This window comes from Mus caroli, unplaced genomic scaffold, assembly GCF_978045245.1.
Source record: "Mus caroli unplaced genomic scaffold, Mus_caroli_1 scaffold_4, whole genome shotgun sequence".
Taxonomy (NCBI): Eukaryota; Metazoa; Chordata; class Mammalia; order Rodentia; family Muridae; genus Mus; species Mus caroli.
The window spans coordinates 118,414,523-118,441,814 of NW_028227259.1; the positions used below are offsets into that span (position 1 = coordinate 118,414,523).

General features: G+C 52.2%; 1 protein-coding gene across 2 annotated transcripts; it reads right to left on the minus strand.

Annotated features, from left to right (window-relative positions):
* On the minus strand, positions 1 to 19,109 carry Foxn4 (forkhead box N4). Of its 2 annotated transcripts, XM_021163952.2 has the most exons (10): positions 18,956 to 19,109; positions 18,253 to 18,341; positions 7,758 to 7,903; positions 5,963 to 6,090; positions 5,760 to 5,879; positions 5,237 to 5,364; positions 4,626 to 4,722; positions 3,426 to 3,633; positions 1,142 to 1,534; positions 1 to 260 (listed from the first exon to the last, which is right to left on the minus strand). In XM_021163952.2, the coding sequence occupies exons 2-10, from the start codon at positions 18,336 to 18,338 to the stop codon at positions 1 to 3; spliced, it is 1,566 nt and encodes a 521-aa protein (XP_021019611.1). In that variant the 5' UTR covers positions 18,339 to 18,341; positions 18,956 to 19,109. The 2 variants fall into 2 exon arrangements, with proteins under 2 accessions (XP_021019611.1, XP_021019612.1); XM_021163953.1 differs by lacking the exon at positions 18,956 to 19,109 and having other exon boundaries at positions 5,760 to 5,870; positions 18,253 to 18,338.
* Between the last annotated feature and the right edge of the window lie 8,183 nt (positions 19,110 to 27,292).

Here is a 27,292-nt window from a genome sequence, read left to right on the forward strand (position 1 = left end):
TCAAAGCAGAGCAATAGGCTTGTTCCCTGGTGTACCCAGGTACTGCGCAGAGTTGGCCGCCGATGGGGCCACACCGTCTGCAGCGGCGGAGTAGGCAGCATAGAGACCTGTCACCTGCACATCAGGGAATGACTGGTCACTGTTGCCAGAGACAGGGGTCAGGCTTGGGGGTCCCAGGTCGCAGCCAAGCGGGGAGTCTCCGAAGGCCTCCAGCGTGTCCAGGCTGAAGCTGTCCTCCTTCATCTCTTCCCACAGGTTACCTTGCAAAGACAAAAGCATTTGGGTGAGCCAGCATAGGGCCAATCAGCCCTGAGTTCAAATCCCCCTCTTGGGAACAGAAGCAAAGATGACGTGAGGTGTTCTCAGGAGGCAAAGCAGAAGCAGAGGCTCCGCCCAGGTCTTCCTCCTGCTGCTGTGTGCCCCTGGGAAAGCCACTTTAGTCTCTGAGCCACAATGTAAGATGGAGATGATCCAAACACCCACATATGAGCCACAGTGCACGGGAAGTGTTTGGTTCTCATTGGGCAGCAACCTCAGGATCAGAGCCAGGGAGGACAGAGGAACAGGGGGATGGGACATGCCTTTCCACAGCTGTGACGGACCTGACCGACTCACCTGCCATCGGTTCTGTTCCCTAGTGAGGGATGGGACACAAGGGCTGGAACACAGCAGGCGCATGTGTGCTAGGGCTCAGTTGGGTTGGGAGCCTTTGCTGAAGCACACTTGATACCCTGCTTGGTTCTTGGATGTGTCTGTCTATTCATTGTCTCCCCCTGGACTGACTGAAGGGGCCCCTGTGCTGCAGTGTAACCCCACCTGACTTAGCATGCGTAACGTTGAAGCAATTACTGAAGAAAAGTTTGGGGTGCTAGGCTGAAATCCTGGGTCTGCCAGTGAGCAGCCAGGCTGGTGACTCAACTTCTCTTTGCTTTAGTGTCCTTATCAGCAGAACAAAGAGGAGATAGCAGGGCTTTGGCAGGGTGGGACAAGATGGTGTATAGGAAGTGCTTGGTTGGTATACAGCAGGTGCTCATGAGGTGTTAATAGGTAGGGTGGTTGTCATAGTGATGATGGGCATAGGCAGACCACCGCCACCAGGGCTCCCCTCCACCCTGCCCAACCCCTACCTCCTACACCTCACCCTGTAGAGCGAAGTCCATGATGCTGGGGTCCAGGGCGTCCACCTCTGTGTTCATGTCACTGTTGATGTTGAGGAAGTCCCCAGGAACCCTACCCATGGCTGGCTGTGGGAGAGGCCCTGGGCTGAGACTGGGTAGGGCATGAAGAGGTGGGGTCTGTGCTGGTGCCGGGGAGTCTGGGGCCAGGTGTGCCTGGGGCTGGAGCTGGTGGTGCAGAGGCACTGACTGCAGGGACAGGGTCATCAGTGGCTTTGGTGGGAGTTGGGAGATGGCCAGGCAGCTATGGGCCATGGCCACCGTGGTGGTGTGAGTTAGCACGGGGGCTTTAGGCTCTCCTCGTTTTCCAGGACGCCGGCAGCTTTCTGGGCGGTCTGAGATGAGCTTGTCCAACTCCTCTGCAGAGAAGTAGGAAATGTGACTCAGAAGTCCATTCTGTCACCAGGTCCTGAGTCCCTGTGCCACCACCCATATGAAATAGCAACTGTCTGAGACTCTCAGTCTCCTCTTCTATGAGATGGTGTGATTCCGTCTGCACTGGGTTGCTATGGAGATGTGATGCCATCCCAAACCATTAAAAGACCTTCAAGAAACGGGAGGGGAGCTACCATGAATCCCTAACAGCCCTTCCCCTCCAGACAGGACCTCACAGCACAGACCCATGTCCCTATGACTTTATTTGAATTCCTACCAGCCCCTGCAGAGGGGGCTGAGGCAGGGACACAGGTCCCAGGAGACAGCTAGATCATTAATGATTAAGGAGACCAAGCCACTCTGTGAAAAAAAAAAAATCCTAACACTGAAACTCATTGCTATGGGCTGAATGGGCTCCCTTCTATGAGAACAAAGAGCAGAAATCACTCTTTTTAAAATTATGTGTGTATGTGTATTGCATGTGTTTGTGTGTGCATGTGTATGTATGCGCATGTATATTGTGTGCACATGTATATGTGTGCATGTGTATGTGTGTGCATGTGTGTATGTGTGTGCATGTGTATGTGTGTGCATGTGTGTATACGTGTGCATGTGTATGTGTGTGCATGTATATGTGTGTATGTGTGTGCATGTGTGTGCATGTATATGTGTATATGTATATGTGTGTATGTGTGTGCATGTGTGTATGTGTGTGCATGTATATGTGTGTATGTGTGTGCATGTGTATGTGTGTGCATGTATGCATGTGCATGTATATGTGTGTTCATGTGTGTATGTGTGTGCATGTGTGTATATGTGTGTGCATATGTGTGCATGTGTATATATGTGTATGTGTGTATGTGTGTGTATGTGTGTATGTGTGTGTATGTGTGTGCATGCATGTATATGTGTGTGCATGTGTGTATGTATGTGCACGTGTATGTGTGTGCATGTGTGTGTATGTGTGTATATGTGTATGCATGTGTGTATGTGTGTGCACATGTATGTATGTACATGTGCATGCGTGTATATGTGTGTGCATGTGTGTATGTATGTGCACGTGTATGTGTGTGCATGTGTATGTATGTGCATGTATATTATATGCATGTGTATGTGTGCATGTGTATGTGTGTGCATGAGTGTATATGTATGTGCATGTGTGTATGTGTGTGCACATGTATGTATGTGCATGTATATTATATGCATGTGTATGTGTGCATGTGTATTGTGTGCATGTGTCTGTGTGTGCATGCATGCGTGTGCGCCACAGAGCACACGTCCAGGTCTGAATACGATCTCAGGTGGCAGCCCTTGCCTTCCACCTTGTGACAAGGTCTGTTGTTAGCTCATGCATCTCCACCACCCACCTTGCCCAAGGAGCCCCAGGATTGCTCATGCGCACTGCCACATCCCCTTTACCTGGCTTCTGGGGCTCAGGACCGAACACTGCAATGTGTGCTTTCCCACCCAGCCCCAGGAATCACTCGCGTTCGACTGTTCCTTACTGAGCCATAAGGGGCCCAGGAGCTAGCTGGACCACTTTAGAGATGAGAATCTAGGCCAGATGACCCACCCAGGATTCCACAGCAAGCTTAGACCAAGGCCTGGGAACCCTGGGATGGGTGTCACACAGGGCCTTCTAACATTCCCTGCTAAAACCCGTCTCCCCCTTACTGAAATGAGCATTGTTGCCTCCCATACCCACAGGGATGCCACCCCAGGGCTGCGGAGTGAGAAACCAGGGACAGCAGCTTTTTCTATTTCTCTCCATTCTCCCGCGCTGGCTGGCTTTTAGACTGGGGCGGGGAGCCATGGGAGGCTATGGAGGTGGCGGGTACGTATGCGTGTGCGCATGCGTGGTGGGTCGGGGCTCACCGGGGTTGGCCATGCTGCGGTGTATGGCAGCGAGGTCCTTCCGTTTCCACTTGTGCATCTCCTCCTCCATCTTGTCGATGCGAGCCAGGTTCAGGGCCCACAGGCAGCCCTTGCGTGAGGAGCCGCTGGACTTGGTTTCCACCTTCTCGAAGCACTTGTTCAGGGACAGGTTGTGCCTCACAGAGTTCTTCCAGCCATCAGGTGCTGTCTGCGGGGGGCAGAGGGGGTGGGTGTCGGGTAGATGCCTCAGGTGACACCCACTTAGTGAGTCTTTCCCTGCCTGGGCATACTCACACTCATGCCTGTCCGGGCAGGACACAAGGAATTCTGTCTATAAAAGCTGGGAAGACGATAGGGAAGGGTGGGGACTGTGGCACACAGTAGCCCCTGCCCTGGGGTCTGTAGTTGGACCACAATTCCAGGGCTTTCACAGTGTCTTTTCTCATCTCCTAATGGACAGGATTTAGGGGAGACTGATGCCAAAGGCTATGGAGCTGCCCAGTAAGTTTGGTGCAAATCACTTCCTTCCTTCCTTCCTTCCTTCCTTCCAACATTTATTTATTTATTTTATGTATGTGAGTACACTGTAGCTGTCTTCAGACACACCAGAAGAGGGCATCGGATCCTATTACAGATCGTTGTGAGCCACCATGTGGTTGCTGGGAACTGAACTCAGGACCTCTGGAAGAACAGTCGGTGCTCTTAACCGCTGAGCCATCTCTCCTGCCTGCAAATCACTTTCAAATGTTCATACTTCATTGCCCGATAACCAGATACTGGCACCCAGCTCACCCAATCTATGCGTCCAGCATTTCTACCTGGGATACTGTCCAGGCCCGAGATCCTGTGATCCGGACGCCTGGCTGCTTGGTGGTCTTTGGGATTTAAAGTTTGCAGGCTGACTAATGGTCAATCCCACTCCTGCTGCTCACAAGGTCTCCTTAAGTCCTTCTGAACTCGCCAGCAAAGGCTCCTGCTGAGGGTGGGCTTGACATCTTGCTTTCTGGCTCAGTGCTGAATAACTAGCCCGGCCCCTCCCCTCCTCATACCCAGAGATACATGAGGCTCTGCTTTCTCTATCCCAGCCCAGTTCTATTGCTCATAAAACTGCGAGGCTAAGATTGTGGCTTGGTGTGGTGCAGAGGAAGCCAGGGAGAGACAGGGTGGCTTCAGCACCCCACCCTGGATCAGTGCCCTCACCTTGAAGTAGGGGAAGTGCTCCTTCATGAAGCTGTAGATCTCACTCACGGGCAGGCTGCCTGTTTTGCTGTTCTTCAAGGCCATGGCGATCAGACAGCTGGGGCCAGACATGGGGATGGAAACAAGGCTCAGGACAGGGACAGACAGCCTAGGGTCCCCTCTTGCCATGGGTTCTGCCCTGCTTGGTACCAGTCCCTCCATATTCCCAGCAATAGCTCCTTATTAGCACCTTTCCATGCCCTCCTCCCGTGCCTATCCCTCCCCTCACCCAATCTCAGCTCTGCTACAGCAGTGAGCAGAGAGATCCTGTTTGCCCTTTGACTCCACTCCCATAGCCTTTTAGACTTCATCCAAGATGCTTCCTCCCCAAAGCCCGAGATACACACTGCCATTTCTACGACTGACTTTTAATCTGAAGAAACAGGCTCGGAGAGACAAAGCCATATAGTTTGAGACCATGGAGAACCAATATCTGATACAAAGTTGCCAGTCCCTCCCAAGAGTGGATCCCACCTGGGGACAACTCCCTTTGGAGTCAGCTCACACTTCCTGTCTGTCTAAGATGACCTGAAGGCAGCCCTTTTGCTTCCTCCTGGACAGTCGGAACTCACCTGTAGGAGTAGATGGGCTTGGGGTAGTGTTTGGGGTGTGGCTCCTGAGACGCGTGCATTGTCCCGTGGGCCTGTGGGTAGGAAGGCCGAGCCGCAAACGGAGAACCATAGAGGCCGGCAGGAGGGCACTTCGCAGAGAGAAGAGGGCCATGAGACAATCAGATGTAAGCCATAAACCCTAGCCCAGTTTCTTGTGTCCCCAGCAAGACCTGAGTGGTAAGAATGTGTGGGCAAAGAGGGCATCTTGTCCCCAGGAGCCTGAGTGGTATATTAGGGCCCAAAAGGTTGGTACAAGGGGCTAGAGTGATGGCTCAGCGGTTAAGAGCACTGACTGCTCTTCCAGAGGTCCTGAGTTCAATTCCCAGCACCTACATGGTGGCTCACAACCATCTGTAATGGGATCTGATGCCTCTTCTGGTGTGTCTGAAGACAGCGACAGTGTACTTACATACATAAAATAAATCTTAAAAAAAAAAATTGGTACAAGTGATTCCAGGATATTTTGTTTCCAAGCCTACAGTACCTGCTGGGACCCCAGAGGCAGAGGGAACTGGATTTGGGTAGCTGGGGAGTACAGCTGTGGCATTTCCTGGAGGACCGATGATGCCTGGCCTCCTGCAGGGAACTGGTTCATCTGCTCAGCCTGGAGAGAGTGAGACAGAACGAGACAGAAGGTCAGGGACGGACAGACATCCCCCTTTTTCCCAGCCATGCAGTGGCACTTACGCTGGCTCTGTGGTTGCCTATAGGGCTCAAACCCAGCACACCCCTGGGGACCACGGCAGTCTGGCTGCGGCGGAGCAGGGGACGTGGGGCCGCACCCACATGCAGGTCTGCTGTCCCAGCCAAGGCACCTGTAGGAGGAAGGCACAGAGAAGCGGCTCTGCTGGAAATGGTGGCCACAGTGGAGAAGGTCCATCACACATCCCTGGAGTATGGGGGCCACCGTCCACCCCAGGACCAGGCAGGCAGGAAGTGCTTCCTGGAGTGTGGTACATAATAGTGCGGAGCCTGTAACCTGTATAATTTGGCCAACCTCCGTGTCTCCATTTCTAATTACCCCTTACCTATTTACAAAGTTGTGGTGGTTAAATGGAGGACTGCCTACCGAGTGCCTAATAAAAATCTCTATTAATGTGAGCTGATGGCAACGGTGATGATCGATTAGTTTGGTTCTTGTGCTTTATGAACTAAAATGCTGATTTAGCATTCATCTCCTCAAAAGCTTCCTGGCTCCTTGGGGTCTCTAGATTAACATACAAGTGTTTTGTCCCCCTCTTCCTCCCGGAAGCTCTGCTAGTCAGCCTGCCAAAGATTAGGCCAAGAATAGCAGATGTACATCTGCTTCCTGTGCTGGGCCTGTGACAGACATCACTAATACATCACAGATTCTCATTGCACTATCTCTAATCAAGGAAAAGTGACCTGCCACATGCTGCCTTATTTTTCCATGTATCAAACTTCAGCTGCTTTAAGATGTCTCCTGTATGGACCATTGGCAATACCGCGTAAGAATAGCTCTCTTTACTCTCCCTGCAGATAAGGAAACTGCAGACCAGAGGGGCAGGCACATCCCAGTGCTGCATAACTGTCTTCCAGGGCTCTAGATTAGAGTTAGAAAACTTATCAGCAGGCCAAACCTAGCCCATAGCCTGATTTGTCAATAAAGTTTTATTGGCACACAGCCATATCTATTCATTTGCATACAGTGTGTGGCTGATTTTTCACTGTAAATATTGGTACTGAATAGTTTGGATCTAGACTTTATGAATTTAAAAAATCTCAAATATATTTTCCCAGCAAAGGCACTGTAATCCCAGCACTCGGGAGGCAGAGGCAGGCGGATTTCCGAGTTCGAGGCCAGCCTGGGCTACAGAGTGAGTTCCAGGACAGCCAGGGCTACACAGAGAAACCCTGCCTCGGAAAGCCAAATATATAAATAAATAAATAAATAATATTTCCTCATCCTCCATGGAAGATGTAAGTCAGTCACTGTGGACATTGGGACACCGATGTCCACCTCTGTCCTGGTCTTGTGTAGCAGTGACACCTCAGTCACATCACTTTCCGTCAGCACTGACTTCAGTCCACTCTCTTTGCTGACAGCTCCCTGTCACTTACGGAGCACCTACGAAGTCCAGGATTCTCTCAGAACCTTCTAGAGCAGAGGGCAGTACACATGTTTTCTAAAGGGTCAGACAGCAAAGGCTTTCAGCCTTGCCAGTCACATGGTCTGCTGTCTCCATGTTCTTACCGTCCTCAGAAAATCTAAAACCCACTCTTAGCTCGTGTAAGAACGGGCCTCAGCTTGCATTTGGCCCAATGCAAGTTTGCTAACAGTGTGAGGTGTTTGACAAGTCCCAGGGTGTCTTCCCCGGGGCTGGGTATATCACTAAGGTATATGGACACGCCCCCAGAAAGAGGAGACTCCTCCCACTTTATAGGTATGGACAGAGAGGCCAGAGAGACAGAAGGTCCTCCCTGTGGCAGGGCTGGGGTCGCCTCCTCCCCTTGAACCTACCTGGGTGTGGATGTGTCACACCGGAACTGCCCAGGTCTATCCGCCCATTTGCCATCTGCTGCAGCCGCGGCACATCCACGGCCGTGAGCCACGACAGCGACTGAAGGTCCCCAGGGAGGTCGTCATCACCCACGGGAGGCAGGAGCCTGTTCCAAAAACCAGAATCTCAGAATCAAAAAGTTACTGAGCCATGATACCACCGTGGAAAACCTCACATTGTGGATCATCTGGGGGGGGGGGAGTTGCCGTAAACCCCTTCACGCTGTGGTGTGTGACACACGAGACACCCGTAGTCTCCAGTCCCTTCACAAATATGGCTCCCTGCATGTACCTGGAACACTCCCCAAACCTCCACATTGAAATTCAAAAACACTTCTTTTGGATGAGGTATATGCTTATTGTGTCCCCTTTCATATGTGGTAAACTGAGGCTCAGCACAATGAGTCACTTGATCAAGGTCATGTAGCACAGGAAGTGGGGGTCCAGGAGCAGGTGACACAGCTTGCAGCCAGGGATCTTCCTCATGACCCAGGCAGCCCTGGAAGCCCCATCAGGCATACCAGTGACCAGCAGGCTAACACACTAACACACACACACACACACACACACACACACACACACACACACAGTCAATGCACAGCTTTCTGCAGCAAGAGAAAGGCTGTGCCCAACAAGACCCCAACTGGGGAGATGACACTGGTATCCCTGAAGTTCCATGTGCCGTGTGGCAAACAGCTTTGTGACAGGACCTTGTGTCTGCTGTCTGGGCTGCCCATACCCTATCCGAGCACCATCTCGTCTGTACCAAGTTCTATCCGCTCTGTTGCCAATTGGTCAAAGCTTACATCCCCCACACTTGAGCTCAAACCAGTGTGTGACAGGGTCTCAGAGAGGAGCGAGGGGGAACTTGTACCCTAGAACCTCAGTCTCTAGGTCCCTCCTGCACCTGTGGGGTTTCCCATGTGGCCTGCCATCCCTCTGCCTGGCGTCTCTGAGCTCCCATACTCTCTCCTCCCATCTCTGCTCTCTGTCCTTAGAGCAGCAGTCAGCAGCATCACCATGACCACCGCTGCTCAGTCATCACAGGTCTGGGCCCTCCGCTCACGAAGCCAGTATCAGGTGATGATGAGCTGCCTCGCCCATTGGTTGCCTCATAGGAAAACAGGGCCTGGACATGACTGGTAACTGTCTGGCTGGTGTCAGTGGCAACAGTTGGCCAGGCTGCTGTCCCTCGGTGGCCCATTGTGCCACAAACGACTGTTGCCCCTGCGGCACGTGGCCCCCATTGTTCTAAATCTCAATGCCATCGGTTCTGTGTTTCCTCGTGGCCACCCCTTTGGCCTGCTTACAACTCATCCATCTGAGTGACAGTCCTGGCCCTGGCCTGGCCCATGCCATCTGTCCCCTAGCATCCCTGGGGACTATGGTGTACAGGGGAGGGGCTGACCCCACTCTCTCTCCTAGCGGAGATTAGGGTAGACAGGCTCAGAGCCAGCAGACACGAAGACTGCAGCTCCCAACCACTCCCACTTACCGGGATGCCCTTAATTAAAGTCAGGCCCTGAGGGGTGTGTTGTCTCCATTTTACATATGGAGAAACTGAGTCCCTGACGGTCCTAAACTGCTTCCTATAGAGTGAGACCTGCCAGAGATAATTCTTAATGGTGCTTCAAGGTGGCAGGTGGTGGGGTGGCATTGTTGCTGTCCTGATGGTGGCTCTACTTCCCCAGCATCCCTCAGTCCACTAAATACTCAGCACCCCCACATGCTGCCCGTGTTTTTGCTGTCCCCTGCCTGCCTGGCCTTCCTTCTCCTTCTCACAAGACGACAGCCACACTGGGGTCTCCGTCTTAACCAGGAAGGGGCGGGTCATTAGGACTCCTGGCTCCCCTTGGGGGTGGGGGAAGTGGCAGCAGCAGCCAGGTTACCCGTGCTCCAGCTCCATCATCCTCTGTACTGAGTGCTCCCCACTGTTCCTCTGTAGCTCACCACTCTACGCTTCCCCCTGTGGTGCTCTCCAAGGACCTTTGCTGCCAACGTGGCTGGTTGAAACAGACGGAGCCCAGGTCAGTGACCGCAAGGAAGAATTGAGTGTAACCATCCGGTTCTGCTAGAGTTGCCCTCTGATCCCTGAACTCCTTGTCTGGGAGCAGCAGGTGAGCCACAGAGGGCGAACATCTTACTTTACAGATGGGGAAACTGAGGCTAGTAAGTACAGTTAAAGTCCCTTTGTAGGGTGACAGGGGCTCCAACCTGGTCTCTGCCACCTTGGTAGTCATTCCTAATGCAGCCAGTTTGTAGGAGTAGAGCTGAGAGAGTTACAGTGCAGAAGGGTCCTGCTTGGGCGCTGGATCCACTCGCAGATGCAGACGACCCTGAGCTGGCTGGCTCTTGATGGGTCCTTGGGACTCTGAGCATGTGGCCATAAGCAAGTCCCTTCAGGCCCTGAGACCCCAGTCCCCTGAGCCATTGTGAGCATCGAATGAGACAGTGCACAGTCACCTTTAGTGCAAGTGGGGCCTGTTGTCTATTCTTGGGGTTTGCTGTCACTTCGGGGGTCTGTGGTCTTCCTGCCTCGGCCATGCAGAAGAATGTCTGTCTTGTGTGCCAGCCCCTCTTGGCCCTGCCAACCCCTCTGTGCTCCTGTGATGGAGCACGGGCTTGAAGCCCTGTTCCCTCCTCCCTTTTCCACACAGGGACAGGGGACTGGGGCACGGGAGGGCAAGGGAGTATGGACTCTCCTCACTGTCCAGTCCAGGAGCTCGTCAAGGCACTCCTCTCCACAGCTGCACAGGGCTCACCAACTTGTGCATCTCCCCGTCCAGAAGGCACCCACACACAGCCTTGCTTCCTCCCAGTGCCTCATAGACTGTAAACTCTGGGTCCAGGACATTGCAACAGGAAAGACTTGTGATTTCAGGAACTATCCTGGTTTCCTACCACCGGCCCTCAGAACATTTAACACCCAACCTTGGTTTTCCAGTCTGTAAAATGGGTGTGGATGAGAATAAAGGTGAAGACACCTCAGATGCCCCAGAAATGGTTTCTAGGGTGGAGGAGAGGTAGTTTGAGATGTCTCCTGCCATCATGAGAGGGACAGACAGATAAACAGACAGAGCCTATGACAGTGTTCACAGTAACTTTGTCCTCTATGGGACACTTGCAAAGGCAGTAAAAGTCTGGACTAACCCTGGGGCCTTGCAAGCCTATTCCACTCACTGTCTGTCCTTGTGTTCCTCAGTGAGGAGAAACCCTGGGGTGACCACATCCCCAATGCCCACATGCCTGTGATGAGCTCTTCCCACTCTCCTTTCTGTGTCTTGTCTGTCACTGCGACTGACGGGCTCTGTGGTGAAGTCCTGGCTTCATCCTTTCTGCTGGAGGATGTCGCGCACTTCTGAACCTTTCTAGGCCTAGGTTTCCACATCTGCATAATGGGGATAACAGTCTTAGAGGCAGAGCACCCCTTCCCTCCTCTACACCCCACGGACCTGTCTCCTTCCCACGTAATCGCTATCCCTCACCTGACTGCCCTCGGAACAGCTGTCCATCACCGTACAGACTTCCTGCAGATGCCACTCGGGCGCCTGCGTCTGATGCTCACCCCATGCCCATGTGACTCCCACACACCATGCACTGGGGACTGGTGTCGCCCTCTGGCTGACTGGGTGGTCTGGCTCTGACCCATGAGCCATGGGTCCTAAGGCTTCAGAGACCTTGGCTGTGGCTTCTTGGAGCCCCGCGCCTTCTGTTTGCTCACGGTGTAAGCCTTACCACTTCTTCCCTGTGCCTCTCTCTGTCAGGCGCCCATTTCTCTGATCCTTGCTAGTCCGTCTCTCATTGTCTACAAGCCTCTGTTCCTTGAGCCCTGGTAGTGTCCCCAGCAGGCACTACCCAGGTTTCTGAGGACCCCGAGGGTCAGGAGGATCAACAAGAATAAGACAGGCACTGAACCTCCTACTGGGTGCAAGTGGCCCCAGGAGCCCCCACTACTGAAGTAAGGGGCTTTGTCTCCTCTACAGGAAGAGTCACAGAGCCCAGCACAGGCCTCTGTACACAGTAGGCACTCAATAATCACAAATGTACCCTACTTTCCTGATGTTCAACCCTCACTCTCTTGGGGCCCAGCAGGGGTAGAAAACTCAGGTGTTCCCCGTGGCTATAGCTCGCCTTGCTCAGAGAGTCTGAGTGGGCGTGGGGATAGCCTGAGCATACAAAGGGGCTAGCCTGGGGAGGTAGGAGGGCTAGCCTGAGAAAGCATGGGGCTAGCCTGAGCAAATAGGACTAGCTTGGGCATGCAGAGGGCTAGCCTAAGGATATAAGGGCTAGCTGAGCAAGCTGATTAAAGCACTGGTTCAGGGGTCCCTGGGATGACCCCTAACAGTGAATCCTTCTTAGACCCTGAGGATTTATCATTCACAGGAGTTATCATTAATGAGAGGGCTCCCAGGGCTCCCCTAACTCAGTGAGCCTTCCAAATATCAGATCTCCCCATTCAACAATACCAGGCACACTGTTTCTTACTGACCCCCATGTCAACCAGACCCCTCTCAATTAGAGAAGGTGGGGGTCAAACCTAATTCGAACCACACACACCCAAACTCTCAACATCCATGAGTCTTGTCTGTGAGTGTCTACCTCTCTGTGCCTTAGTTTACCCGGCTGTAAAATGGGCACCCTCATGCTATACCCTGTCTCTCAGGCCTGGTGAAGATCAGATGGCAGAGGAGAGAGGCACTTCCTGCAACTGAGGGTGCTCATGGGACTGGTTCACCCTCAGAGGAGTATGGACTCAGCATGAATCGGAGTCCACGAACACTGTCTAGACCTCAGGGGATCCACACCAACTACACATACCCCAAACGGGCAAGCTGACTTTTCTTACATCTAAGCAGGTAGGCTTCTTAACTGACCCTGGATGGCCAAGGAGGAGAGCCTGTGGTATGGCCACATATCCTGTGGTCCTTCAGTCTGCATCTCCCAAGTTCCCTGGCCACTAGGAGGAGGTCACCTCTGACCCCCAGCTCACAGGCAGTGTGCCTAGGGAGCATGGGCAGGCTGGCTATGGGGCTAAGCTGAAGGAGAGACCCTTGCTCTGCAGCCTCTCTCGTGGTCACTCTGCCCACTTGGCTGAAACAATCCAGGACATGTCGGGGAAGGGCACAGCCTCATCATGAAACTGTTGAAAAGGATTGTGTTGCTGGGGTCCCCATGGTGACACAGTCTCAGTCAAGGGACACTTTGGGAAATCTGAGCTGGCTCTCCTGGCTGGGGGTGGAAGGGGAGGGGGAGAGGGTTCTAAACTCACACCTCATCAGCCTGCACACAGGCTGTCTCCTCAGCTGTGCGCTCCTTGGCACACTCCTGGCTCTTTCCGAGTCTGCTGCTTAGAGCCACCAAGCTGGTCCAGCCCTGCGGGTCCTCCCCACCGCCATCATTCTGGCAATGTGTCCACAGGTTTCTAGCCTCCTGTTGTGTAAGGATAAGGCCTAAGAAGGCTGTGTGTTAGCCGGGCAGTGGTGGCTCATGCCTTTAGTCCCAGCACTTGCGAGGCAGAGGCAGGCAGATTTCCGAGTTCGAGGCCAGCCTGGTCTACAGAGTGAGTTCCAGGGCTACACAGAGAAACCCTGTCTCAGAAAAAAAAAAGAAGAAGAAGGCTGTGTGTTCAACAGCCTGTAGACATCTCTTTATACCTTTTCATGTGGGAAAGAGAGGCGGGATCAGCAACGGAAGTTTTATCTCTACTGCCAACCCAGCTCCTAACCATGCTTCCTCCAGGAAGCCCTCCCAAACCGTCTCAGTGTCTCAGAACTCTGACCTGCCCCTAACATTGATGCTGTGGTTACAACATCAACAGCTGGAGAATCTCCTGCGGATTTCCAGGAACACCTACTCCCTTCTAGCTGCTAAATGCCTAGATGACAAAATACACTGACTCAGCCTGCCATTCCTTCATGGGACAAATATTTGCCCACTGAGGTGGACTGGACTCCACGGTGCTGTTCTGTGCCACCGCTGATCACGCATGTGCTGAAGAGCCCAGTGGGTACCCAGTGAGGCTGAACCTGTGCCGGTGTGGCTACAGTTCCTGTAGGAATCTCTATCTCACATGGTGGGCAGAGCTGGCACTGCCAGCATGCAGGAGAAGGCACAATCTGTTTGAGCTCAGATCTCACCCCTACGTCTTTGTAGCTGTGTCACTTTGGCCAGTCGGTTCTCCCCCTTCTCTGTGCCTCAGTTTCCCCTAAAGAAAACGGAGTCGTGATTCTCACTGCAGGGCAGACATGAGGCTAGGGAGGGAGGACTAAGAGACACAACATTGTGTGCTCCAGCCACGTTCTTAACTTCGCACTGTGCCTTCTGCTCCTCCCTTGGATGAGCCCCAGAAGGGGTGTGCCAGCAAACACTGGAGGGAGGGATTCAGAGCCACCGAGAGATCTTCATGACAAGGAGGTGCCCCACCCTCCTGGGCTGTGGTTGGTGAGAAACTGTAACAGTCCACAAACCGTTCTTGTCTCCAGGATTAAGCCTTTGAGGGCCGTGTTTACCCAGCTAACATGTTCTTTGTGATACCTTTCAGAGAGGTTCATGGGGCGGGGGGTGGGGGGTGGTTAAGGGGGGAGACAGTTAAATGCTACTTAGCATGCTCAGAATTTCCTTGCAAGACAGAGTGGGTATACCATGAAATGATGTGATTTGTGGGGAGAAGGGAGTGTTGTTACCATCTAGAACAATAGCTGACATGGGACTGTGTGTGTGTGTGTGTGTGTGTGTGTGTGCATTTTGCCCGGGGTAGCATGACTGGACACCTCTCTTCCTTGTCTATACAGTTGCTAGGACTCTAATTAATATTCTGATCTCAAAAATGGAGGCTGTGAAGATGTTAGTTCCCCTGTAAGTCTACCCTGGAGGTTACAGCTGATGGGTGGTGCCTCCCTTAAGAGGTTCAATGTTGCACCTCACAAGGCAAGGGGCTTTTGAACCATTTCCCACCACTAGGCAGGATCTGTCTGCTCGCCCATCTATCTAGCTAATGCTGAACTAGCTGGTCTGCCTGGCACTGTGGTTCACTGAAGGAAACCACAGTGTGTGTGTGTGTGTGTGTGTGTGTGTGTGTGTGTGTGTGTGTAACGGGGGGGGGAGGAATGGGGGAGGAGACCTTCTCTTCCCAGGATCTCTTCCTTCTTTAGGGCAAGCCCTGACATTTTGGGAAGTTAACGAACAGGGCAAGGACTCCCGTGGAATTCCACGGGAGCAGGTGTGGGCCGGAGAACACGCCAACAGGCCTTCCCTTGCTCAACTCCCTCTCTGGAGGAAAGGTGCTGCGTCTGACCTCTTGGAACTGAGTTCCAAAATATGAGGCAGCTGCTCAGAATTTCTTGTTCTCCTGCCTCTCCCCATACCTAAGCCTGTGGGCAAGCAAGGTCTCTAGACTCTGTCTCCTCATCTGCAGATGGAGATGAAGCCGGGGTCATTGCTGTCAGGAAGACAGGAAGACCACACTTGCTGGAACTGAGCAAGCACTTAGCACCTAGTACCAAGCAGGTACTTAAGAACTACTCCCTGACATTCTGGGAGAGGAAGCTAAGAAGAAACCCAGTTAAAGCTGTTGAAGCTCGAGGCTGCTCGCTCTGGGAGAGAGCCACAGATACTGGTGGCTCACTCTAGTGTCAGCCCCTAGGAAGAGAGAGGTGACTGCTCTCCCTGTCAGGGCCTCTGCCACTGACCCCTGACAGCTGCCCCAAAACTGGGCGGTTGGCTGCAGCCAGCAACGCCCTCCTGGAACGTGGGCTTTGAAAGTTAACTAACGGCTAAACTAGCCCCAGGGGGGGCTGGAGCACCCGGCAGCTGCTCTGGTGGCCTGTATGAGGAGCCCCAGCGGTGGCTGGACTCGCAGCCTACAGGATTCAATCCTCCGAGCAGTCCCTGGAGACGCAGGAGAGCCAATGAGAAGCCGTAAACCTCTCCTGGGCTATTATTCTGGGAGAAAAATGGGAGTGTTGAAAGTAATTATGAAGTTTCCCTTCTAGGAACAAGTGCCCTCCTGGGCTGGCTGAACGCCTTCCCCACTGCAGGCACAAAACCCCCATGGCCAGCCTGTTGATTGGTTTTCAGAGATTTCATTTCGCAGAGTGGATCAGAGAGGGCAATAACTTGTCCGGGGGTCACACAGTGGTGAGGTAATATGTGACCTTTACCGGGAGGGGGATGCAGGTGAGACTAGAGTCTCGATGATCTCGGGTATGTGGCAATTTCAGGTTTGAGGACTCTGAAGCATTGACTCTGGCTAATCCCTGGATTCATTCCCTTGCCAGATTGTCACAGGAATGCTGCAGCTCCCAGAATGGTTTGGGGGCAGCTGGTCACCACTTATCCTGAGAGTCACCATTTATACCGCAAGAGGTGGCAGTCTGAGGCAAAGGGCCCCCAGCAGTTGCAGCAAAGGTTAAGGCCGTCTGGATGCTTTAGCTATTCAATACATCGTGGCAAAAGTATGCCAGGGTCCAGGCACCTCTGGATCCAGTACTGATAGCATGGGGCCTTCGTCCAGTCCCGAGTCCCCGCCTGGTTAGTGAGCAGGACACACCTGCCATTCCCTAAGGATGCTCTCTGTCTGCCCTTCCCTGGTGTTAGAGCCAGGCAGTGCTGCAGGCAGTTTCTGGTTGACTCTGGCCTGGACATGTAGCCCAGCCTTCTGGGAGCCTTCATTGGGTGGCAGATGGGCGGGCATCCGGATTCGGGGATCCCACCCCACACTCGCCTCAGGCTCTCTGTGGTTCTGACTCCCACACATTCCAACATGGCTAAGTTGGAAGCATCGACAACAAAACTAGTTAAGCAGCCTGTTAAAACTAGTTTAAACTAGTTAGAAGTCAGTCAGCTTTGCCGTGAATCCCATGGCAGCCTAAGTGTGCCCGTTTTTAATTTTCATTTTTATTTTTTTAATCTTGTTTTTTGGGGGGCACTGAAGACAGTCATATCACAGCACGTGTGTAGAGATCAGAGGACATCTTGGGGAGTCACTTCCCCCTTCCCATCTTTTACAAGGGTCCCAAGGATCGAACTCAGTTCACCAGGCTCGCATCACAAGCGCCTTTACCCACTGAGCCATTGCACTGACTACAGTAAAGCTACCCTGGGAACATGTCAGGCCTGCTGGGTATCTGTTAATTTTAGGGTAGTTTCTCTTCTCCACTGTATTAAACCAATGATGCTTCAGAGATCACACTACCAGCAAGTAGCTAAGCCAGATGTGGCTGCTCAGTTGCCACAGCAACCCCATTACCCCCCCCCCAGCCATTTAGCTCCATTTTACAGATAAAGAAACTGAGGTTTAAGAAGTGCCACACAGCCAGAGAAGCCAGGTTTACCCAAGCTGGAGATGCTCACACAGCCTTCAGTCTTCACTTATAGCAAGAAGGAAGCCCAGAGGACCTAGGTTGGGTAAGACTCAGTTTCTACACCTGAGTGATGGGCTCAGCAGAGGCCAGGAATGATGGGTACGGTAACTGCTTTTGCACCTGGGCCAGGTGCTGCACACACAGACACACGCGAACACAAGCGCACACGCACCACCACCACCCCAATAAGATAAACCCAGCTGTTTGAATCCTTGGCTCCTTTGTGTCTAGAGACAGCAGCCTTCTTCTAATTGGAGGCTGCCTGCGGCCTCGGGAGGTACGGCTGGGGCTACAGCGGGAGCCCGAGCCAGACAGCCCCTGGGTAAACAGGGCTGATCTGAGGTGACAGCCTGGCTTTTCCGGGGCAGCCCCCATCATGGCCCCACTACTCAACCAAGACATGGTGCTGGTTTTAGGGCCCTGGGAACCAGGTCAGGCCACTCCATCTCAAGGAAGAGAGGCTAGCGGGGGACCCTGTGACCTTCCTTCTCCTCCCCCCTCCCTCCCCGAGTCTCTGTGTGCTCTGCTCTGGGCTTCAGTTCTCCCACCTGTAAAGAAGGTTTTGTTTGGGTTTGGTTTTTGGCTGAAACCCCTAATGGCTTTCCACAAAGAGGGAAGTTCTATAAGGCTCCCCCACATTCCCCTGAACTTTGATCCTGCTGCAAGAACCATTCTTGGGCTTCACTTTGAGGCTTGTTGGCCCTTTGGACTCCAAAAGAGACCCTGAGGTCATCTAAGTCACAGCCCCATTTATTTATACGAGGAGAAAACCAGGTCCAGAGTGGGCAAAGGACTAGCTAAAAGTCACACAGCCGGGCTAAGAACTCACAGTTGTGACCTACAACCTTGCAACATCCTGAGTGCTTTGGGGCACGGTGGGGTGGAGACCATTTCCTAGAACCCTTGCTGGAGTCACTGGATGGAGAGCAACAGCTGCTGGGGTCACCAGGCTGCCCACAGTCTGTGACCCACAGGAGACACACCCTTAGAGGGGACACAAAACTGCAGAGAGCTGCTCGTTCCGAAGCTCACACTTTGTAGCTCACAGACAAGGCAGGTGCGCCCCCACCAGCACGGAGCCCAGGCCTCCTCACCTGTATTCCTGCGGAGAGCAGTGGTGGTTGTGCCCCGAGCTTCTGATCATTTCTGACATTCTGGACCAAATGCCACTTTCTATCATTTCCTTAGGGATGGGAAAAAAAAAAAAGTTAAAAAAAAAAAGTTCCCATCAGCACCGATGTAGGGCAGAGACCCCCAGTTTCCCACAGTTCAGACCCCAAAAGGGTCACAATTGCAGGACAATCCCGAGGCCGGGGGCTGGGGGTGGGGGGAGGTTAAGAACTAAGGATGGACAGTGAGTGAAATTCCAAGTTCTTTCAAATTCAAGGAGAAGGGGGGAGGGGGAGCCCCTAAACAGAAGCGCCAAGCTTTGGAAAACCCAGGCCAAATAGAAATCTGAAGAACTCCATTCAGTTCCAAGCCGCAGTCCCCACCACTATTCTGCTATGAACGGCCTGGAAATGAAGAGATCATCAAAGCGGGGCTTGATGGGGCCAGGGGAACCATCCCCGCCTGGTCTCTCGCCTTGGAAGGAGACCCCACACGGGTGCTGGAAAATCAGTTCACGCACTGCACCACCCACCCGGCCACCCACAAACGCGACATTAAATAAGACTCGGGGAGGGGGACGCCCCTAAATCCTCTAAGCCAAGCTTGAAGCAGGTGTGGGAAGCCTCCTGCCCCGGTGAAGCCCCCGTGGGTCCGACGGGGCGCGCAGCCCGGGCAGCACCGTGGTACCTGGAGCAGGTCCTGGGTTGGCTGGCTGGGGGCGGGTGGCGCTGCGGCAGGGGGGACTCCCTTTCGCTCGCCCCTCGCTGTCTGCAATTTGGCCACCGTCGCAGCTCGAACCGTTTTTAAATTTCCCTCTCTGGAGCTGTCCAACTCTGAGCATGCGCAGTAGGCGTGCCGGGTTGTTGGGGGTCCTTTCCCCTCCTTTTTCTTAAGGGTCAGTTACAGGGCAGGGTCAAGGAGATTTTAGCAGGCGGACCCCAGCAAGTCAGCCTCGTGCCCCCCGCGGCTCCCGGCCCTGGGGTGGGGCGGTCACCGAGGGAGAGACACCCCTTTTCCAACTTTGCAAACAGACGAGCTGAATGATGGGCAGGGCTGAGATGTAGATGCTGCAGGGGACCTGGGGGCGGGGGTGGGGGGGCGGAGGAGCGAGAGGCGCACGCACAGAACCAGTCCCACACCCCCACCTCCTACCCCTACACACACCGGGGGAATGAGCCCTGGCCACCTGTGGCTCCGAGAAAGTTGAGCCCGCGCTACGCCGGGGGCCGCGACAGGGTCCAGGAGCGCAGAGGGGAGTGCGGCTGCGCCCTGAACGCCGCAGGCCGTTGGGGACCGTGACCCGCTCTGCCTCCCGCGTTGCTCTGGGCTCCTCCCCGCTCTCGCCGCGGGAAAGGTGGCGCGTAGCACGGGCTGCCCGGGACAGGACCCCGCAACTTCATAGCTCGCTCTGCAGCTCGCTCCAGTGGTCAAAGGCTGCAGGGGCCTCTCCACCTGGGATGTCCCTGGCCCCGTGCCCCCCATCCCATCCCTCCTCCTCCCGGGTCTCTACGGCTTCACATGGGGCCCAGGGATCCTGATGCCCACTGGGCAGCTACATCCAGCCTGCCCCTGCCCAGCCAACCCCGGCTGTGTCCCACGCTGGGTGTCCCTCACTGTGACTCGGGAACCCTTAAGTTCAGGCAGAACCCAGGCTTCCAGCGCTAGGTGCCGGGTACTCAGCACCCCGTGCCATGCCCCCAGGTGGTTATGACCTCAGTGCTTGGCCAGGGCTTCCTTGTGGCACCTGGGCACCCTCACTTCCTCCTCCTCTGCCAGAGTAATACATAAACCCGTCACCTGGGACTTGAGTTCACCCGGGAGAAACGTAGATTATAGATATTGATCCAGGCTGTGGTTGGGGAACGCCTCAGTTTTCCTCTTCCCGACTGACTATATTTAAAATCTGAACTTGGGCTGGTCACAAAGACGGATGAAATGAAATACTTCACACGATCTGTGTTACTTTGAACGTCCCCGGATGCTCCAGGACTAATTCACCTGTTTGGTTATCCCAAGCGTTTGTGGGTGTTATAACTTCCCTTTGAAATAATCCTACTTTCCATTAAGATTGGATATGGGTCCTGGGCTTGGGGCGCGGCAGGGAGGCGAGGAGGCTCTTTGATGAGGGGTGGGGAGTTCTGTGTTCAAAAAGCTGGAGTGGTCATTAACGTTGAAGCCTGTAAACTGTTATAGAAAGGAAGGCCGGGGGTGGCGGGGAGGGGGTGGGGGAGGGAGGGAGAGAGAGAGAGACTACCACCTTTGGCTTCTCTGGGTTTTGGCTAGGGACTTTTTTTTTTTTTTTTTTTTAAAGAGTGGAGATTTTGAGTTCATTGCTTGAGGGTTAGTTAGTAGAAATAATGGTGCCCAGACACCACTGCTAGATGATTCAGAAACCCCTTTATTAGACTGACATATCCGCACTGTGCTGGCTCTGCTTTCAGTCACCTGGTGACACTGGAACCTTGGCAGCCGCGCTGCACTGAGGGCCATTATTCTCTATAGAGCGTGTAGGGGCCAACTGTGCAATCAAGGCACCTGCTCTGACGACACTCATCTTGAGTCATGGGTGACCAGCACTAGTCTGCTTCCCAGTTAAATGACAAAAGGACTCAGTTCACCTGTTCCCACAGCTTCCAGTGTGAAGAGGGGACCCCCCCACCCCCAAGCCTCAGGCAAGGTCCGATTTTGCAGCCACACTTAAGATTCTTCTCTAGCAAGAGCCCCCACGGGGCCTAACAAAAGCCAGTCAGGGGCGGTCGCCTTAGGAACTGGGTAGGTGGTTTTTGTTTGTCCTAATAGGGTGGGGGGTTGATGGTCAGTTCTCAGTAGGCTTGGGGTACCTGTGGGTGGGGAGAAAGCATTTGTCTCTGCTGTGACTGTGAGGTCTGCAGGAGCTGAGGACATTTAATTTATCCCAAGAAGTGTGTTTAGACAGCATTCTCACTGAACAACCAACAAAACCAACTTGCCGGCAAAGTCAAAGCGGGTTTTCTTTACTTGAGAAGTTCAATTTTATTACAAGTCACCTATGAGCAGCTCTCCTTGCTTCTCCCTTGCTAACTGTTCTGATCCCTTCGTCGAGGAGGACTCAGGGACAGCGAGGAGGACGGACGATCTGATCCACAGCATCAGGACCGATTCTCTCTTCCCAACCAGGAGCGGCCCGAGCTGCTCAGCCCCACTGAACTGCAGGGCGTGTCTGTGAACAGAATCACTAAGATCTTTCTTTACCCAGAACCGCCCAGGGTCACAGCCCCTGGCTGGGTCGTGCACTGCACAGGATGGGCCCTTGAGGGTCGGGGTTTATTTTTCCTGGCTTTGTCAGCTGCTGGAAGCAAAAACCACTTAGGTGATGTGAGACATTTCTCAAGGGTAACACAATAGTCAATTTCCCCTTCAACGTGCGACCATGGCAGCGGTTTCTGATTCTGGTTTCTTTTTTTTTTTTTTTTTTTTCTCGAGACAGGGTTTCTCTGTGTAGCCTTGGCTGTCCTGGCACTCACTTTGTAGACCAGGCTGGCCTCGAACTCAGAAATCCGCCTGCCTCTGCCTCCCAAGTGCTGGGATTAAAGGCGTGCGCTACCACGCCCGGCATCTGATTCTGGTTTCTTAAGGTTCAGGGAGACCACGGACAACTGTCTGAACGCAATTTCTGAACACGGAAGCAATGGGCTCTTTCTGGGGGAGACGTGGGGGGCTCTTGTCTCTTTTGCTCCTTTGGCTGACCTGTGTGTCAGAGCAGCGCACGGAGGGCCTGCTGCTGCTAACCGCAGTTCCTTATTTCTGTCTTTATGAAGTCCTGCTTTCTCCACCTAGACTCAGCTTGGTGGCTGTCCTATATACATCTCATAAAAAGGGCAGAGGTTCATTTATAAAAATCAATCCTGTTAGGGAACAGGGTTTGGAAAAGCACGTGGGACAAACCACAGGACCTTCTGTTTGCTTTCTCCGTTTAGCACGACCTCATTTGACTTTGTCGCCATTATCAACTTGTCCGAGGATTCCTGTGTGGTCTTTTTTTCTCTTTGGGATGTATTTCTTTTGAGATTTTCTCCCCCTTTGGAATCTAAAGAACAAAATGGGAGAGGGGTGGGCTTTTCCTTTTGGAACTTGAAAAAAAAGTATTAAGATCACGGAGTTGAGTGTGTCAAGGACTCTTTTAGTCAGCCTAAACGCTCAGGCTTCTGACCACCCTGGACTGTGTCTGAGCTAGCCTGAGCTATGACACAGCAGCTGAGAGACTCACAGGCTGGAAAAGGGTCAGCTCAGACCCTGCAGTTCAGCACCAAGTCCACGCAAGGCTTGACAGCAGATTCCCCCAGACAGACAGAGAGGAGACCAGAGTAAAGGCTTCAGGAAATGAACTTCACGTTGTAACTTCAACGAATATAGTCTTGGTCGTGATAACGCCCAAAGTGCCGAGCAGTAACCCTATTCGGCTTAACCTTAGAAGGGCGAATTAAATAACACTGAAACTGTAAAAGGGTGTCTCCATTCAAAACAGCCTCACCTTGGCTGTCTCTTGGTGGCTATTACTAAATGAACGTCTCCATTATTAGTCTGTTAAGTGGCAGTCATTAGGCCCTGTAAGCCAGCTTCTGAGGCATCTTCCAAATCTCTACAGGCATGATGGGTTTGTGTGGTATAATCTTAGCTTGAAGCATTTTGAGGGCGGGAGTAACATGTCTTGTCATCTCCAGCAGGGCGGCTCAGGCTGTTTAGCCCTCCTTTCCCAGCATTTCCTGAAAGAGCTTCCGCCATCAGCTTGCAGAACTGAGGCTGAAGGGGCAGGACCTGATGCCTCTCAGGCACTTGGTGGTGAGGGCCAGGTTTCCAGGTGGCTCTGCAGAGTGAGCCTCCCAGATAGAGGCAGCGATTGATCGATGGATTGATTGATCAGCATGTTTGTTTTGAGAAGGAACTCAACCTTCTCAACCAATAAAATTGGGTTTTCACTGAAGTGGGTGGGAAGCCGGAAGCTAGCTCCTTCGGGGAGATGTCACCATGGTTCCATGCTATGATACCCTCTGGGTTCTCACCCTCAAGTCTCATCAGGAGATGACATTTCGCCATCAGTTGCAGGGACAACTGTCTTGCTTCTGAATTCCGTAACTGGTTTCATGTAGACGGTGTATCTACATGGTGATTTTTTTTGTTCTCTTCACCATGTGGGTCTTGGGAATCAAACTCACAGAGTCAGGCTTGGCCTCAACTGTGCCATTACCCACTAAGCCATCTTGCCAGCCCTAAATGTGTGCTCCCTCTTTGTTTCTGTCTCTGTCTATGTGTCTCCTGGCTCCCCCCCCCCATCCCTCTCTCTGGCTCAGGCTCAGTCAGTCTCTCTCTCTCTCTCTCTCTCCACCACATCCCCCGCTTTTCCATCCAGTGATGCCCCAAGTACTCTGTCCCTTTTCTGGGTCTTCTTGAGGAGACCACGGTACTATACATTTGCATCCATCTGTGACAGAGGGAGAGAGTTCTGAGCTGAATCTCTGCGGATTTTGCTATGTTGCATCTTTCTAGTTGACAGTGTCTGGGCACGGTGAACAGGTGCTATGTCACCCATCTCCTGTCCCCCTCTCTGCACAGGTGGCTACTGACAGGCAGGACAAACCTCAGCCTCTTTCTTATGGCCCTGGCTCAAGCCTAGGCAGATCAGCTGTTGCTGATGCAGATATGTGTGGGGTAAGGTAGGGTCAGTCGGGTGGGGTGAGGGGAGTCTCTGCTCCCAGCCCCTCCCTGCAGAGGGAGCACCGTGTCCTCATCAAGTGGGTGTGACTTATAGAAATGGATCCAAGAGGACCTTCTGCAAGCCACTTTACAACACGGTCACATGAACGCATCTCTCATGCTAGCCACTCGGTCTGTGAAAGTAAACATTTGAACACATCACAGACAGCTGAGGAAAATAATATTTGTATGCGCAAGCCACTTAAATAGAAAGTGGGAACCAAGGAGAGCGCCTGAAAACACCCTCCACTGGCATTCTTGTTCTGCTGAGATTTGAAATACTTAGACCAACCGCTCTGAACCTGGGAATCAAGACCCCTTTGGGGGGTGGAATATCAGACATCCTGCATATCAGATATTCACATCGCAATTCATAACAGTAGAAGAATTATAGTTTTGAAATTAACTTATGGTTTGGGGACCGCCGCAACACGAGGAACTGTGTTAAAAGGTCGCAGCATTAGGGAGGTTGAGACCCACTGATGTGGATAGTGTTGTAACTGCTGGGACAGTAGAGACAGGTATGGTTTATGAAAAGAAATGCATCTTTTTCCTGCCAGCAGTCAGATCTTTTTTACTATCACAGACTATTTTGGGGACTGGTTTGACCCCCCATACACGGAACAACCTCAAACGGAGTTTGAAGATCTGCTCAAAATGCTCTCTCAAGCCTTAAAAGCACATCTTGGTCTGACAGTGCTCCCCTGTAACAAAGAGTCCTTTCAATACCAGCCTGTTCCCAAGGTTCTAGAGTGCGCTGTTTGTATCTTTTCCCATTTGTTTCCAAAGTGAAGGTAAATAGTAGCATGGGAACTGTTCGCATGTAGCACCAGGTAGCATGGGAACTGTTTGCATGTAGCACTGGTTAGCATGGGAACTCTTTGCGTGTCGCACTGGGCAGCCTCCTCTTTATTGCAAAGTAGCAGTCCCCGGCTGTTTGTTTTAGAAGTGGTAATGTCCCATTGTAACAAATTATACTTAAAAATCATTTAGTGTGAAATTGCAGATTAATCCCACAGGGACCGGGTATTAACAATCCCCCAGCCCTTTGGAGCATACAGATGGTGAATCTGGAGTTTACAATGGGAACAATCGCTGATTACATGCATGGGTGTAACGGACTAAAAAGACCTCCCCATCTCAGGCTGGAGAATATAGAGGGGGTCCTAGTGCCTGACCTGTTTGAGACACTCCGGTCCCTTAGAATGTCGGCTTTATCTCTTACTCCAGGGGTGGATTCTACAGCTGTTCTGTGTCCTCTGAAGTCTTTCCAGTGAATGCACGGAAAGTGTTCTGTTCTTCGGTTGTGCTTAACCTTAATTCTCCAGAGTGTTGTTCAAATGTTTAAGCACAGTATCTCAGAGAAGCCTGTCATGAGACCATGGTAGATGAGTGAGCTGAGAGCTCCTTATGGGATCAGATACCCGCTGTTCACTGTCGGAAAAAGTCCCTTGTGTACTCTGTAGAGGGAGGTGGAGTTGTTACTGCCTCCAAAATTAATCAGTGCCTGACCTGAAAAAAAAAAAAATCTTAAGTACAACGGCCTGATTTTGAGACTGTCAACCAGCTGAGCCCCAACTGAAAATTCCTTGGCTTTCCTGATGTTGTGTGGCGTTCTTGGATACAAAGCCTTGATTGAATATATATATATATATATATATATATATATATATATATATATATATATCATCTTAGAGTAGTAACCTGCCGGTGGTGTGTGCTGGAAATGCCAAATAAAGGCTGCTTTAAAAATGAAAGAAAAAAGCCGGGTTTGGTGGTGCACGCCTTTAATCCTAGCACTCGGGAGGCAGAGGCAGGTGAATTTCTGAGTTCCAGGCCAGCCTGGTCTACAAAGTGAGTTCCAGGACAGCCAGGGCTATATAGAGAAACCCTGTCTCGAAAAAACAAAACAAAACAAAACAAAAAGAAAGAAAAAAAAGATAAATTAGGTGGATGGGAAGATAGGTGGATGGAATCAGGAGTAGATGAATAAGTATATGTATGTATGTATGTATGTATGTATGTATGTATGTATGTATATATGGATGGATGGATGGATGGAAGGATGGGTGTGTGGATGGATAGATAGATGGGTGGCTGGCTGGCTGGCTGTGTGAGTGGATGGGTGAATGGGTAGGTAGTTAGGAGGGTAGATGTGTGGGTAGGTAGGTGGGTAGATGGGTAGATGTGGATATAGATAGAGATAACGATTAGCTGGAGAGATAAAACCTAGGCCATGTTCATGTTAGACAAGTACTCTACCGCTGACTACAATCCAACTTCACTTGGATAATTGTTTATGAGGTTTTGAGATCAGAGTAAATACTTTATGGGTAACCCAAATTCATGTACAACGTCTGGGAGAGCTCAAGCCCTCCACCCTGATCTCCCGTTTGACTTAAGATGTAGAGGCGGAGGGACGATCTCACAGTCAGGAGCAGACACTGACAAAAGCAAGAGGGCTCTGACGGGGCTGCAGATGATGTCAAGTGTTTGCCTAGCATGCTGGAAGGCCAGGCTTCCATCCCGACACTGATTACAACAGGATGTAACCCCAGCTCCTGGGAGGCAGAAGCAAAGTGATCAGAAATTTGAGGTCATCGACTACATAGGTATTTGTGGCCAGCCTGCACTACCTGAAATCTTGTCTCAAACACTCTCCCCCCCAAACCTTTCCTTCTGGCCCCCTTTCCATGATGGTCCTAAGCCTTGGGTGTGTTGATGCAGATGTCCCGTTGAGTGACTGAGCCCCAGTTATCTTCAGCTCTGTGACCCGTGGCGAATCTCTGCATTAACTGTTTTGCAGGCTGCAGGACGAAACCTCTCTAAGACTGAGAGAAGTTTGTGGCTGTAAACATGGATATTTAGAAGCGGTTTGATGTATCCATTTAGCAAAAGTGTAGCAGCTTCTATGCTCCAACCTCTGGCCTCCCCAACCCTGGGTTCTGAATAGTACTGGCTTTGACTTGTAGGCCTGTGCTTCCCACATTGGTCTGTGCTCCCCATGTTGGCCTGTGCTCCTCATGTTGGTCTGTATTCCCCGAGTTAGTCTATGCTCCCCACATTGGTCTGTGCTCCTCACCTTGTTTTGTGCACCCCCCCATGTTGGTCTGTGTTTGGTCTGTTCTCCCCACGTTGGTCTCTGTTCTTCACGTTGTTCTGTGCTCTCCACACTGGTTTGTGCTCCCCATGTTGATCCATGCTCCCTACATTGGTCTATGCTCCCCCACATTGGTCTATGCTCCCCCACATTGGTCTGTGCTCCCCACATTGGTCAGAAGGTAGAGAGCCGCC

Bases quoted from the DNA above. Each gene is read 5' to 3' on its own strand.
- Foxn4 (XM_021163952.2), bottom strand. From the start codon at position 18,338: ATGATAGAAAGTGGCATTTGGTCCAGAATGTCAGAAATGATCAGAAGC. The intron at 6,091-7,757 runs GTAGGTTCAAGG...TTCCTCCTACAG, and splicing joins TGTGACACATCCACACCCAG to GTGCCTTGGCTGGGACAGCA. The intron at 3,634-4,625 runs GTGAGGGCACTG...TGCCCCCCGCAG, and splicing joins AGCACTTCCCCTACTTCAAG to ACAGCACCTGATGGCTGGAA.